This window comes from Pelophylax lessonae (genome assembly GCF_965119305.1).
Source record: "Pelophylax lessonae genome assembly, chromosome: 11".
In the NCBI taxonomy this organism is placed as follows: Eukaryota; Metazoa; Chordata; class Amphibia; order Anura; family Ranidae; genus Pelophylax; species Pelophylax lessonae.
In genome coordinates, this window is record NC_138778.1 from 62,943,854 (window position 1) to 62,959,130 (window position 15,277).

A 15,277-nucleotide genomic window follows, 5' to 3' on the forward strand; every position below is an offset into this window, starting at 1 on the left:
TAAAGGCAGAAGGTTTTTTTTTAATATCTTAATGAATTGTATGCGTTAAGATAAAAAGCCTTCTGTGTGCCCTCAGCCCCCCCCACCCCACAATACTTACCGAACCCCCTCTCTATCCAGCGATGTCCAGGAGTGCTTCAGCTGTCTCTCTCTTCTGATTGGCTGAGACCCAACTGTGGCGCCATTGGCTCCCGCTGCTGTCAATCAACCTCTGATAACCAATCGGGAGGAAAAGGGAGGAACCGAACTACAGCTCTGTGTCTGAATTGATACATGGAGCTGTAGCTCGGCTCGGGTGTCCCCATAGCAAGCTGCTTGCTGTGGGGGCACTCAACAGGAGGGAGGGGCCAGGAGCTCCAGCCAGGGACCCGAGAAGAGGAGTATGTAGGCTGCTCTGTGCGCAGAGCCGGTAAGTATAACATGTTTGTCATTTTTATAGAAAAAAAGAGACTTTACAATCACTTTAATTACATTTGGGGAGGTTATCTTTTTTTTCTAAAGCTGACCATACACCTAGATTTCATTCAGGCTGCGGCCTGAACAAAGGAAATCCAAGGAACTACTCCATATATGTTACCAGTGCACATGGATGAACTCTTTAAAGGAGAAGCTATTTTGGCTATAATTCTTCTGGGGATCACAGGAGTGCAGTTCGTTCTGCACTCCTGGGACCCGTTTTCAGCCAACATCACTGAGCCGCTCAAGGCTCTGAAAAGATCCCGACCATATGGACTAACAGCTGGCTCAGCCTCCTAGCAAGTCTCAGGGAGCTTGAGACAGCTGCCTCAACAACCCCTCAACAACCCAGCGCTGGAGAGACAGAGCCGGTGACTGATAGTCACCGACTCTCTGCAGTCTGAAGCCTGAGAGCTGAGCAATCATCAATGTTTGATCACTCAGTTCTGTTTTTGAGGTGGTGTGGGCATCGAATTGATACTGCATCCACCTGACAGCTGTCCGAATGCTCAAACAGTGCCTGCATTAGATTAAATGCAGATGCTGTTCAGCCAACAATTTTTCACTCAGCAACTTCAGTAAAAGTCGAACTGAAAAAGTAAGAGCTCTCGCTTTTGGTAGGAGTAAGGATGTCTCCATTGAGAGACGTTCCCTATATTCTTCTGTTGAAAGCTGTAAAACATCAGATTTCTGATCATTTTGTCACAATGACAAGGATCACCAAAACAAAAGTGAGTGTGAATCAAGGACACAGACCATAATAAATAAAAGTACTAACCCTTCTCCATTTGAAACCAGGGACAGGTTTAGTTGACGTTCCACTTTGATTTCCTTTTTCTCTTACAGACACTCTGACCTTCCCCATTCAGAGCTACAGGGACTCTTTCAATCCCACCCCAACCATACTTCCCTTTACTTCTCTTGAATCGCTCCTCCCTCTGTTGCAGCCACAGAAAAATACCTGGTGCTTCTGGATATGGGAGAACATGTGACCACCTCCCATGATGCAATGCTCAGGCCTAGCTGCCAAGATGGTCAGGTGCCAGAAGTGGGTGACAATCTTTAGGGTTCAGGTGTCAGGAAAAAAACTGCTGAGTAAACATAAACCTATTCCAAATGTCAATGAAAATTCTTTGAACACAGCATCTACTTTTGCATTTGTTTTTTTCATTTGTGAAGATTGGGAGACCTATTTTTTTTCAACTCCTAAAATGTTTTTTTTTTTTTTTTTTTAGCTCAAAAATCTATGCAAGAAGGCTGGAGTGGTGGAGGAGAAGACGTTGGCCTCAGCCAGTGGGATGATGAAGAAAGTGATATGTGGAATAATGCTGCTTCCCAAGATAGTAATTCTTGCAATTCTTGGTGCAATGGCCCCAAGAAAGGACTTTCCAAGGTATCCATATTTACTGAATTGCATTACCACCTATTAACATGCAATACAATAATGCTCAACTCTAGACAGATCTAAAATGCACCATTTTATGTAGCTACAAAGTCATTAAAACTCATTACTTTAACCATATGTTTATATACAGCTGGTATAAGTACCTAAGCTTGAAGGTTATATTGGCTTCTTGTAATACCTACATCGCAGCAGTGTGGGAAAGAGGGCCAACAGTGTCAGCCAATCAGACTGGATTCGAAAAGTGCTGTCAGTCGAAGAGCATTTGATGACTTAATTAGTACTGTGCTGCTGCTTCATTGGGAAGTGATAAAACCGCAATCCTTATGTGGAATCTGATGTCACTCAACTAGGTTTTTTTTTTTTTTTTTTTTTTTTAATCAGATTTTATTTTTGAAAATGTTTTTTCCTTTAACATATTAACCACTTGCCGACTGCCGCCCGACTATATACGGCGGCAGTCAGCCCCTCACAGGCAAAGTGACGTGGGTTACGTCACTAGCCTGTGAGGCTCTGGGGAGCGAGTGCGTGCCGCCGAATGCTGCACGCTCCCACTTGGTCACGGACCCCCCCGCTTGTGCCCGGTGGACCCGATGTCCAGCGGGCACTCGCGATCGTCTGTTACATCGGAAGAAAGGCAGGCGACTGATGTAAACAAAGCCGCCTGTCCTTCTCCCCTGTGTAAGAATAGTGATCATACGGTTCTGCTATGTAGGACCGTTGATCACTGTTCTTACAGCTCAAGCCACAGCCAATCGCAGTTAGAAACACGCCCCTAGGGACACACTTAACCCCTCCCTCTAAAAAAAAAGTTAACCCCTTCCCTGCCAGTGTCATTTTTACAGTAACAGTGCATATGTATAGCACTGATTACTGTAGTAATGTCACTGGTAACCCCAAAAGTGTCAAAAATGTCAGTCACCAGTTTTGCTTTCCGTTCTACAGTGGTACATAAAAATAAATAAGACACAAGTTACATAAGACACAAGTTACATAATCGCATTGTAGTAGGACAGTGTCCACTAATGGCAAATAGCATGTAGAAATTCAACATCCTTATTAGCAATGTCTGCTACAGAACAATGTTTGGTTACCTATAAAGAAAGAACAATGGTGTAGTAAACTGTCAAACGTGTCATATAGCTGGAAAAAGATTCAGGCTCTCGATCTCCTGCTCATTTCAATTGTTAATCATTTATCTGTTTGTGTGTGCGATCTTATGAGTATAATGATATCCATGAAACCCTTTGTATAAGCATTATGTGGCTCAGGACGTATCTTTATCTGTGCATGCTAAGATTGCAAGTAGAGACTCCTGAATGATTGTTGATCGCCAAATGCATCTGATGGCAATTTCATGCAATCACAGGGAACTATGAAATTTGATGTTAATTTTTTTTAAGTTGATGTTCCTCACGAGACTTGTGTGTCAAAAACTATATATTCCAAATGTGGATTTACTAGGGCTTTGTTATGAATTAGTGATTTTTGTTCAATTTTAAAAGTTAGAAGTCTATTTTATTTGAATGAACCTGTTTTTCTTATGTCAATTAGTACATTGCCCGTTCATATACATTGTGAACATTGTTTTCCCATAACAGGGCATGAAGACTCCAAACAAGTCTGATGAGGCCTGGATCATGATGACTCGACTGACTAAACAGCTCACTGACATGGGCTTCCCGGTGAGTTTGTGTCTGTGAAATTTTATTTATTTTTTTCTGGCCTCATTTACACATCCTAAATCTGCTATGTTGCGGCATTTATACTGCAGTTCCCTGCAACCAGGATTTCAGGTGTCCAGACCAGCAGTAGGCACCCAGGCTGCCCACATTTAATGATGGGTTCAAAGGAGCTGGGGATATCTGCGGCAGTAAGCATATAGGGACAGATATCCACCCCTGGACGCAATCTGGATGCGTGGCTACATACATATTGCTTCGCACAGCCCTGTCTTCAGCCTGCCTATGACTTGTATTGGTTCAAAATAGAAAACAATAAATCACGGCCAGCTACAACTGTTGATTTTTCTAAACTTACTGATTTATAGCATAGCTAAGCACAACTGATGCAAACATGTCTTATTTTGAAACTCCTAGCTGTGATTACCCAATAGCAAGACAATGGTTACCAACATAGAGACTTTATTAATGTTTTAATGAACATAAATAAAAAGGTAATTTGGGATTCCCAAGTTCTTACATTCCTATAGTTGCATACCAAACACCCATAACCTTAGTTGGGACTTATGTGGTACCAAACAAACAAAACATATTGTACTTTCACAACCACATCTAAAAATGTAGTTTTCTCTTCCATTCATTGGCAGACACAGCTCCATATTCTTCACCATAGGGTTATGCTGCCCTCTACAGGAGTAGGACTATGCAGATAACACAAAAGCTTGGCTAAGCCCCGTGGGCTGTACCCAGCTGGCATTATCCCCCTCTCTGCTTAGAGATGCTCAGTTTTTGCTTGCCTAGTTCAGGAGTAGGACCTAGTCTCCCTGCTGGTGCCCTAGGTCGTGGCTTTATGTATTTTTTTGCTGATTCTTGTTTTTGGATTTCTTCCTGTTTTTTTTTTTTTTTTTCCTGTGGAGATCTTCTAGCAACTGCCGTGCTGAGTGACAGGCTGGGCTATTGAAGTTCAGTGGTCCCCTCATCCTGGCCAGCGAGTGTGTGCAGACCGTAGCTCCGCGCTGGGTCAGCTGGGACATAGCCTCACTGGGCGGGGGCATTGAGCTGGCTTACCTACCTGTGCTCATGGGGGGGGGGGGGGGGGGAGTGGATGGTGTCCAGGATGTGGGTGCCCCTGGCTTTAATGCCTGCCGGTGTGCTGTTCCCCCATCCCCCTCGGTGGGCCTGCTATGGGGTGGGTGGCCTTATTTGGTTCCCCTTGGGACAGCTGGTGAGCCTAGGGGGCTGGTGCCCCCATATCCGCAGGCCCCGAGTACCACGCGGTTGGGCAGGTAGAAAATTTAGGCTACGGATTTGCGGCCTAGTAACTGGACCTTGGATGGGGCGGCCCCAGTTGCGGCGACTGAATCTGCCTTTGTACCCTGGGACATCCATCTCTCCTCCGCTCTCCGGGCTGGCCTTGGGTTTCCCATGGATCGCGCTCCTGCGGCATTTAGGCCACAGCCTTCTGGTAGAGTGACTCGGGGGGGGAGAAAAGGGTTCCAGGCAGGTTTTAGCTGCTATGGTACTGTGGGGCATCTGCATTTCCTAGTGGACACTGTGAGGGCGCCTGCAGTGGCCCCCACATTATTTGGCAGGCCTTATCCGGCACCCCCTGTGGGGGCTGGAGTTGCCGACCCCTTGGGCGTTGGCTTAGCAAATACGCCCCCCCCCCTCTCCTGTCTCATGAGATCCTGCATCTGGTTCAGTCGTTGCGGATGGGACCACCCTACGGGGTCTGAGTCCACGTTTCCCTGACCCATCAGATAGTGAGGATGATTTCTCGGCTCCTGCGCTGCACAAAAAGGCACTGGTAGATGCACGGTTTACGTCCGTGCAAGAACCATTTATGTTAGAGGATGCAGCCGAGGCTGCTGCGGACATATCTGTTCCATTTGTCACTCACAAACCGTCCCATGCAGTTATGGTTTTCTCTTATCCAGCTTATTTTGCCAATTGTGTCTATAGGTGCTGGGTGCGTCCAATACGACCCTTGCTGGTCCCAAGACGCTTTGTTGTCCGGTATCCCTTTGAGGAGTAATTTCTGAGGAAGTGGACGGTCCCTTTGGTGGTGTGTTTCCCTATTTCCAGGTTGACCAATGCAACCATGTTTCAAAGAAAAAGAACAAGGGCGCCAAGTCATAGGTAGATGAACAGCTATATAATTTAATGTAGTAACTTACATGTTAAAAACAGGTATTCCAATAAGACAGCATGCATGGTGCAAAAGGACAGTCCCCACAGTGAATCCGATGGAAGATGCAAGATGAAGGATAATCGCATCTGGGTCCTGTATAATGGTGAAGGCAGTCCTGGATACCGGCAATACCGGGTGATGCCGCAAATGGCGTGGGCTCCCTGGCTGGGCAGCCTCACCGCAATCCGCCGTGCAGCAGGGAGGTAATGACCCGGAAACCGGAAGTAGAAAGGACAAGTCTGTCGGTTCCTCCACGGAAGCCAACAGGAACGAACACTGAACCAAGAGTGGAGGGCGGGCTGCAACGTCGTTTCGGAGGACCTCCTCCTTCATCAGGCAGGCCCGTCCCTCCACCATGGAAAGTATTTATAATCATGGGAAACAATTACACTGCTGAGGATTGAACAATCCTCAGGTGACACCAATAAAAACGGAAGAGAAATTAACAAAGAGGAAAAAAGAGAGAGAGCGCTCACATAGTTACAGCTATTAGCGGCCGCCCGGTGTGTTCATTCATACACCTCGTAGTAATAGGGACATCACAGGGAGGCGGGCGGCCAGCCAGAGGCGGGACTTTTCAAACCAGCGCTGCGCCTTCCTCACGGCGGCCATTAATTTCGGCATGTTTAACCCATTTTCGGCCGAAATGGGATAGGCCCATTTTCGGCCGAAAATTTTGGTGGCTGAAATTTTGGTGCATCCCTAATGTTTACAGTGGTAGTATCCCTGACTTTTAGGAATCTGGCTGACAGGCTGGCAGAACCTCTTACTCTCGTTACCTCTTACTATTGCTGGTGCCTTATTACAGCCTGTTTTGGCCTCTGTTCGGGGGTCTCAACTGTTGCTAGCCCACACGTGGTCGTCCCTTCGGGCGCGCATGCGAGTGTTGGGCCTGGGCTCGAGCTGGTTCCGTTTTGTACAATTCTACACGACACTCCTTCAAAAGGAGATTCTGGTCAAATGGGACAAGTGTCCCAAGTCGCTGGACAAGGTGATTTTCCTGTGTCTGCAATGGTGTTCTCTGGTCTGGTGGCTGCGCTCCTCGACCTTGCTACAGATGCCCATCCATGTCTTGGAACTTCGAGCAATCAGGCTTTGCATGGATCATTGGACAGAGCAGCTCAGAGGGCTCCCGGTGTGGTACGGCCATGGCTTATGTGGATCATCAGAGCGGCACGAGTGTTAGCGGCTGAGCGGTTCGTTCTGTTTTCAGATTGGTGTGCGATCTGTTGCCGTATTGGCTCATCAGAAAGATGCCGAGGTTTGTGGCCAAGTAGCAAGATCTTCTGGCAGGCGCCACGGATGCTCTGATGGCTTCATGGAGCCGGTACCATCTGATTTACCTCTTTCCCCTGCTCCAGCTTCTTCCGCGATTTCTACACAGGATCGGGGCTGAAGAGATTCTCGTGGCTCTGGACTGGCCTCGCTGGTCTTGGTATGCTTCCCTGGTGCAACTGGTTGCCGACGTCCCACGGAGGCTTCCTCTCAGAGACGATCTGTTGTCTGAAGGGCCTGTGATGGTACTCACCGTCACTGGGAGTGAAAGAGACACTATGTGAAAGATACCTAATGGACACTGAGAATATGCTTACTTTAGATAACTTTAAATGGGAGACTAATATTTATCAACAATGTCTCTCAAGAAATATGAAATCCCACTTTACACTGAGACCTATAGCCTGTTGCCATGAAGTCTGTGACTCCTAAATAATCAAAGCAATGCTTAGATGTGTATTGTATGCCAGGACCTCGAGGACGGCCCGTCTGCTAGGTAATTGGCTCAGGTTGATTAAATCATTGTCATCTGTTAGTTGCTGAGTGGAAATAGTTTACTGTTTGTGTTGGTTGTTCTTTAGATATGTTAGTTCTATTTCTGTATACAATTTCATCTGCATATGATAATGTAATCCGGCAACCCCTGACCTGATGGGGTAATTTGATAAGGAGGGGGATGTGCTCATGTGTGAATAAATTGAGTGTGAAACTGTTTAATAAAGGAGGAGATTCCTGTACAAGCTAAGTTGTCAGCTTGTTTTGTATGGTTCGGCTGGGAAAAGCTGATATCTATGTTCACGACTGGGAGGAAGCCGTATACTGACGGAAGTCCACAAGTGCATTGTGGGTTGAGGTTTCGTTAGAGTGGATTTTTCATCCTGTTTTACGGTCACTAGCTTTGATGGCCTGGTTGTTGAGAATCAAGTGGTGGAGAGGGGCTTGTCTGGCTCGGTCATTCTGACCATGTTGAAGGCGAGAAAATCTACATCTCGAAAGCCTTATCTGACCCCATTTCCTTGTGTGAGGTTTGAGGGGTCCATCCTCGTTCCTTTTCGGTGGCTCAGGTTTTGGCCTTTCTTCAATGGCATGTTAATCAGAAACTGTCTTAAGCACCGTGAAAGGCCAAGTGTCTGCCCTGACGGTCTTTTTTTTTCAAAGACCTTTGGCTTGTCATTCATTGGTGCGTACATACCTTCAAGGGGTTGGTCATTTTACTCTGTCTTTACGTTCTCCTCTGCCACTGTGGGATTTAAACCTGGTTCTGTCGGTTCTTAAAAAAACCTCCCTTTGAACACATACGGGAGATCCCTTTTACTTAAGCAGTCCAAAGGTGACTTTTTTGGTGGCCATCACCTCTGCTTGCAGGGTGTCGGAGTTGGCGGCTTTTTCTTGTTCTCCCTCTCTGGTGGTTCACAGGGATCAGGTGCTCCCGCGACCACAGCCATTATTCCTCCCAAGGGTTGTCTATGATTGCCATTTGAATGAGAACATTGTGCTGCCGTCCTTGTGTTACAGGCCAGCTCATCCCAGGCAATTTCCCTTGCATGCTCTGGGTGGTGTTTAAGCTATTCGGGTCTATTTGGCAGCCGCAAAGTCCTTTCGGAGGTCAGACACGCTGTTTGTGATTACAGAAGGGCCGCGGAAGGGGCTTCCTTGCTACCATTTCCAGATGGATCAGACAGATGATGACCCAGGCTTATTCGCTTAAGAGTCGGGTACCCCCCTTTCCCTGTAATGGCACATTCTACTCGGGCACTTAGTGCTTCTTGGGCCTTCCATAATCTGAAGCCAATGGCAAAGGTGTGCACGACGGGCACTTGGTCGTTGGTGCGTACTTTTTCAAAGTTTTACAGAGTGGATGTTTTGGCATCTGTGGATGCCTCCTTTTGGCAACAAAATTTTGCAGGCTGCAATTTAGAGGGCCTGTTTTTCCCTCTTGAGGGTGTATTTCAGGTTTGGCTCCTGTTCTAGTTGAGCTACTATTACCTGGATTGGCTTGTGTTTAGCTTTGGCATTGGGACATCCCTATGGTGAAGAATATGGAGCTGTGTCAGTGAACAGAAGAGAAAATAGGATTTTTGTACTCATTGTAAAATCCTTTTCTGAGTTCATTGACAGACTCCGCACCCACCCTTCTAAGGCGTTTTTTTGCTTCTGTACTGCTTGTTACAAAACGGAGTATCTTTAAAGCGGTAGTATCCCGCTTTTTGACACTTTTACCTACAGGTAAGCCTATAATAAGGCTTACCTGTAGGTACAATTAATATCTCCTAAACCGGCACGGTTTAGGAGATATTTGCAGTGCATGCAGCCACTCACGCGAGCGGCGCATGCGCTCTGAAGGTCCGCGGGGACCTTCAGTTTTCCTTGCCGGGAGCTTGCCGGAAAATCACTCCCGCTCGCCGTTGGCTTTCACTGCCAGCTTCCCACAAGCAAAATGGCGGCGCAGGGGATTCGAAGACCAGCAAAGAACCGGCGTGGGTGAAGACAGCGCTGGATCCCTGGACAGGTAAGTGTAAAAGTCAGTATTTGTAGCTGCTGACATTTAACCATTCCAAAACCATCTGTAGTGCCTCTTTTATAAAAAAAAAATAAATAAAATTAAAAAATGTTCCTCTATTACAGAAAGAGCCTGCTGAAGAGGCCTTGAAAAGTAACAATTTGAATATGGACCAGGCCATGAGTAAGTGTTGTTTTTTTTATAACAATATCCAGCAGCTATTTGGAATTAAAATAATTAGTGTAATTTCACATTTTTTCTTTACATTGCAAACCTTCACAAGCTTTACAGAATACACAAGCAGTCTTATGTTACATCTACATGAGATATGAAGTAGTGTTATAAATTATATTGTTTGATGAAAAACAAAAATCTAGGAGCCCCTGTTAGTGTTGTAAACTGTGTGAATTTACTTTTTTCAAGATGTTCGAATAGTAAGTTGTGTAGCTAAAATGGCATCATTGTCACTCCTTGGTTAAAGCTGAACTCCGGGGAAAGAAAAGAATACCCTTTGCACTGAGGCTTCCTCGGCAATGCAAAGGTTAAATGCTTGTGTATGCCTAGGGTAACCAGTGTTTTTTCTTGCCTTATCCCTCGCTCCCCTGGCAGCTGGCATTCAACCTTTCTCCCTGAAGCGAATTTTTGTGGGTGGCTCATTGATGTCCTCCAATGCATTGCAAATCTGTTTGCCTGCATTGTACTTGATTTCAAAGGGTCTTCATTCGCTGGAAGCGCTGCTGTGGCAGCCTGGAGGGAGCCATGTGTATGCCCTAGGGCAGGGCTTCCCAAACTTTTTTGGGCCGAGACCCACTTCTGAATACAGTTATTTTAGTAGTAAAGCGCTACAGAATTCGTTGGCGCTATATAAATGCAAATAATGCATATTTTAAAGGGAGGGGGATGTTAAATAAAAAATAGAAGCTGCCATGAACTCCTGACACCGCCGGGCCACCTGGTCCTCTGACACCGAGGCTGCCGTCTCTGCCCGCTATAGCTGAGAGAATACTGCCGCCAGTCTAGCCACTACCGCTGTTGCCAGCAGGACCAAGGAGCTGGCTCTGCACCCCATGAACATATCCTACAACCTACATAACAGCCCACATACGTAATAACTGATGCAAGTATCCTCCTCGCGGGAAATGCAGACCAGCCTCTGTAAACTGAGTGGGCAGGGCCCTGAATCTCGTTCTTCACACCTTACTTGAAAACTGATAGGAAAACCGCACCGCTTTTTGCTTTTTAGGTACATCAGTTTCACTTCATGTGAATGAACGAGTCCTAGAAGAGTAGACAACTATGAAACATAAAGTGCTGGGAAAATAACTAAAGGCCTACCAAAACAAAATCTACATAAACTACTGCAGTAGTGAACTCACTGTCTGCAATGATTAAATCTAGTAGCTGCAGTGCAAAAGACAGTGGACTGGACACCACCGTGTTTCCCCGAAAAAAAAATCGGGTCTCATATTAATTTTTGCACCAAAAGACACAGTAGGGCTTATTTTCGGCATAGGTCTTTTAGCTGTAATGTGCGGTCTTCCCTTCCCTCCCTGCCTGCAGGAATCACGTGTGAAACTAGTTTAGGACTTTAATTACACTAGAATCCACTTTTAGTGTTTTTATATAATGTCCAGTTTGTGTTTTTGTAATAGAATAGTGGGAAATACCTTCATTACTTCGCTGCTCCGGGCTCAGCTAATCTCCCTCTCTGCTGTTTTCTCCTCTCATAGCTGTCAGAGGAGGATCTCAGCCCCTCCCCTCTGCAGTGTACATAGAAGCGCGGGGTATTAGATTAGAGTAGTGTGAAATACCATTCATTACATCGACGCTCCAGGCTCAGCTATTCTCCCACTCTGCTGTCCTTCTCTTCTCCCCCACTGACAGCTGGGGGTCACGGAACCGCCGAGCGACGAAGTAACGAAGGTATATCACACTATTCTAATCCAATACCCGGCGCTTCTGTGTATACTGCAGAGGGGAGGCCCCGAGATCCTCCTCTGACAGCTATGAGAGGCGAAAGACTGAGCGGGGAATCAGCTGTGCGCCGATATAACGAAAGTATTACACACTGGACATTATATAAAACACTAATAAAGTGGATGCTAGGATTTTACATACACTAATATTACATACACTAATATCGGTAATATCGGCAGGTTCCGGGGCCAATACCGATATATCGGTAAAAGGGGGCTATCGGCCCTCCTATAATTGGCTTTGCCGATAATCGGTCGATCCCTAATAGTATAGCCGAAAACAACAAAAAGAGGACCAGTACTTTTACTTGCCTTATCCCTCGCTCCATCAGCACTCCCTCCCAATCTGATAGCATGCAGTAAGCTTACGGAAGCGAGGGACCAGGTAAGTAAAAGTCCTTTTCTCTATCGCTCATTGACAGACGTAGTCCTCGGTAAACTTCTAGTCGGCACCGGTTGGGCCTTCTAGATTGGATTTGATTTCCATTTTCCCACCCCTCATTTGTGGTACTGCTTTGGGACGTCCCGAGGGTGTTGAATCACCGAGGACTACGTCTGTCAATGAGCGATAGAGAAAAGGATTTTACGGTAAGATTTTACAAAAATCCATTTTTTACTGGTACTGTAGGCATCTATGAGCATTTAACCCTTTCAGAGTTCAAGGGGAGCCCCACTGCATGGTATTTTGTTTTCCTCAGAGTTCAGTTTTCAAGACTTCATGTCTGTATCTGGATATGACTGTCACTTTATGTCCTTTTGGTTAGTACTGCCGTTGTGATCTAATGCATCATGAAAATTGTAGTTCTTTACTTCCCCTGGTAAATTTTTGGCATTCCAAATAATCATGTACGTTCTGTAATTGCTGCTAAATAATCCATGTTTGGAATGTTTCTTAGTGTCTGTTGTATAATGTGCAGGTGCTCTACTGGAAAAGAAGGTGGAAATGGACAAGCGTGGAATGGGAATGGCGGACTACAATGCAGTTGTCGCCAAGCCCTTGAGCTGCCGCCAACCACCAATCTCCAAAGAGTCTTCCATGGACCGCCCCACTTTCTTGGACAAGGTAATAAGGATTATTTGATTCTTCTTTTTTTTTTTTCACCTGGATATGCATTGCATCATTTATTAGGTCGAAAAGGTGTAAATGCAGGATTTTTTCAGGTTTTGCTAGTGCTTAAGAATCGGTCATAAAATAGCAGGGTTATTTTCATTTATCACTCCTGATGCCTGTGAAAACACGAAATATGGTGATTGCATACGAAAATATTGATTGGACTACACGTTTTACATTTTAAATTCCTGGGCTCAGTTCTATACCAAAATAAGCTGCTGACACAAAAAAAAGCCTGTGATACTAGGCCAAAACCACTATACATCAAGTACATAGTGCAGCACTGTGTGATTTAAAAATGAATAATTATATAACCTTATGTTACATAATTATTAATTTTAAAATCCCATAGTGTTGCATGTTGCCTCGAGGTGCGCCTGCACTGCGCAGGTGTTTTGAGAAGGTGCATTTGGGTACCATTCAGTGTAAATTTTTTGCAACACAATAGCATGAAAGGGCCCTGAAAACAGATTCTGGCAAGCTGCCAGCCCTCTTATCTAAACAACCAGAAGGCATTTCTGTGCTATTAAAACACACTGAAATCCCGACTTCAGAGTCTTTGTTGTGATCTTTGAGAATAAATACCTTCACAATTCGGTTTCTTTCACACTGGCTATAACATATATGCTTTTATAGGACATTTCCTAAGCATATAAATGTGTGTATTGCTTTTAAATGAAATTATTTAAACTTTGGGGTACATTTACTATAGGCTAATAGACTGTGTACTCTGCAAGAGCAGTTGCTCCAGAGCTTGGTAAAATGAGCAAAAGCGCTGGTGACTTCCATCATCCAATTATGTGCAAGCAAAAATGCTGTTTCTTTAGATTTCTTTGCAAAGTGGAGCTTTACCTCGTTTAGCAAGCTCGGGGCAACTGCAATTTGCAAAGTGCACTGTCTATTTGCCTTTAGTAAATCAGCCCCTGCAGTAAGGTATGTTGAATTTAACTGCATTTGGAGAAAATAGAACTTGCAGAGGCAGGTTAGAGAATCTCAACTTTTCCTATAGTGATTATAAAGTCTTTTGTTTGTATAAAAATAATAAACATGTAAGGCCCCTTTCACACTAGTGCGACTTGTCCCGCGATTTTGGACCGCAAAATCGCACGACAAGTCGTTTTCCATTATTTTCAATGAGCCCCATTCATATCAGTGCGTTTTGAAGTCGCAGCGACTTCAAAGTAGTTCCCGCACTACTTTGCCACGATTTGATTGCGTTTTGAGCCATAGCCATTGCTTTCAAAATTGCGCCGCAAAATCGCGGTAAAATCGCGTTGCGTAAGTGTGAAAGGGGCCTTATACTTACCTGCTCTATGAAGTGGTTTTGCACAGAGAAGCCCAGATCCTCTTCTTCTTGGGTCCCTCTTCAGTGCTTCTGGCCCCTCTCTCCTGTTGAGTGCCCCCACAGCAAGCAGCTTGCTATGGGGTCACCCGAGCCAAGCCACAGCTCCCTGTGTCCAATCAGACCTAGAGCCATGGGCTGGCCCTGCCCCCTTTCCCTCCTCATTGGCTGACTGACCTCAATTGACAGCAGCGGGAGCCAATGGCTGCATCTAGATGGACCACACTGGAGGATTGGGGGGTGGCTGCACACAAGGCTTTTTATCTGAATGCATATGCATTCAGATAAAAAGCCCTCTGCCTTTACTTTGGGGGTGTAAATTCACATAATGCAAGTACATTTAAGTGCATGAGAACTTGAGCTGGGAAGTATCAAATTTATTTATGCTTACCAATAAAATAATTGAATGCAGAAAGTTAGCATGCTTGCAGCCTAAAAAGCCACTGGAGACCTATTTTAAAGCTTATTTATTGCTTGTTGTTTAATTGAGTAGCTTAATGTTCATTGTCTGGGCACAGGTACACTTAAAATATTGTAAGGATGTGATCATTAAAGTGGAACTAAACCCTATTATCATTGACAGCCAAGGAAGCTGCCATCTTAGGCTCAGTTTTGCAGTTACCATAGTACTGCACTTGTGATCAATTATGACCAAAGCCATTTGATGGCTTGATAGTTCAGTTGACAGCACAACAACTGTGACAGTTATCATTTATGGTATAAATCGAATAGAACTGTTTTGGGAAAATTGGGTTTTAGTTCTGTTTTTAAAGGGTCCATTCACGTGGTGCGCAGACACTGGTCTCCCATGCAAGGCCATCTTTTGCCAGCGCTGGCATGCACAGTTGTTGCAATCCCTTGTCCACATCCTATTCATTTCTGTGGGGACACACAGCTGCTGTGGCCAAATATAGCATGCAGGTGGGTGCAGGTCCCCGAATGCAGACCCGCATGTTGTATTAGGACACAGCGGCTGTGCCTATGCAGTGTGTTCCAGTAAAAGTGAATGGGATGCACACAACAGCTGTGCATCCCCATTCTGGGAAAACATGGACCTGAGCACACCAAAATTTTAAAATAACCTCTCTAAAGATCGAATTCATGTTTTCATTTAACATTTGCTAGATATTTGTGCAGTGGCAGTTTGTGAATTTAAAAAATGATTCTTATTCCCCAATGCCAGTAATGGCACCAGGCTATCAGCACTCAACCATTCATGGGAAATATGACTGATGCAGTTAAAAAAAAAAATCTATAAATAAAGCAATAAATACATACCATAATTTGGGGGCAGGGGGACGGGTGCTTTATGAGCCGGTAGCTTTTATAGCTAGACAACAGG

General features: G+C 45.2%; 1 protein-coding gene across 3 annotated transcripts in view; it reads left to right on the top strand.

Annotated features, from left to right (window-relative positions):
- LOC309566747 (trinucleotide repeat-containing gene 6C protein-like) overlaps positions 1 to 15,277 on the top strand; it is a 456,012-nt gene that overhangs the window by 397,438 nt on the left and 43,297 nt on the right. For all 3 annotated transcript variants that reach the window (XM_082272022.1, XM_082272023.1, XM_082272024.1), the window contains 4 exons: positions 1,692 to 1,849; positions 3,460 to 3,543; positions 9,632 to 9,689; positions 12,400 to 12,545. In XM_082272022.1, coding sequence (XP_082128148.1) covers positions 1,692 to 1,849; positions 3,460 to 3,543; positions 9,632 to 9,689; positions 12,400 to 12,545 — 446 coding nt within the window. The remainder of the gene's footprint in view (positions 1 to 1,691; positions 1,850 to 3,459; positions 3,544 to 9,631; positions 9,690 to 12,399; positions 12,546 to 15,277) is intronic.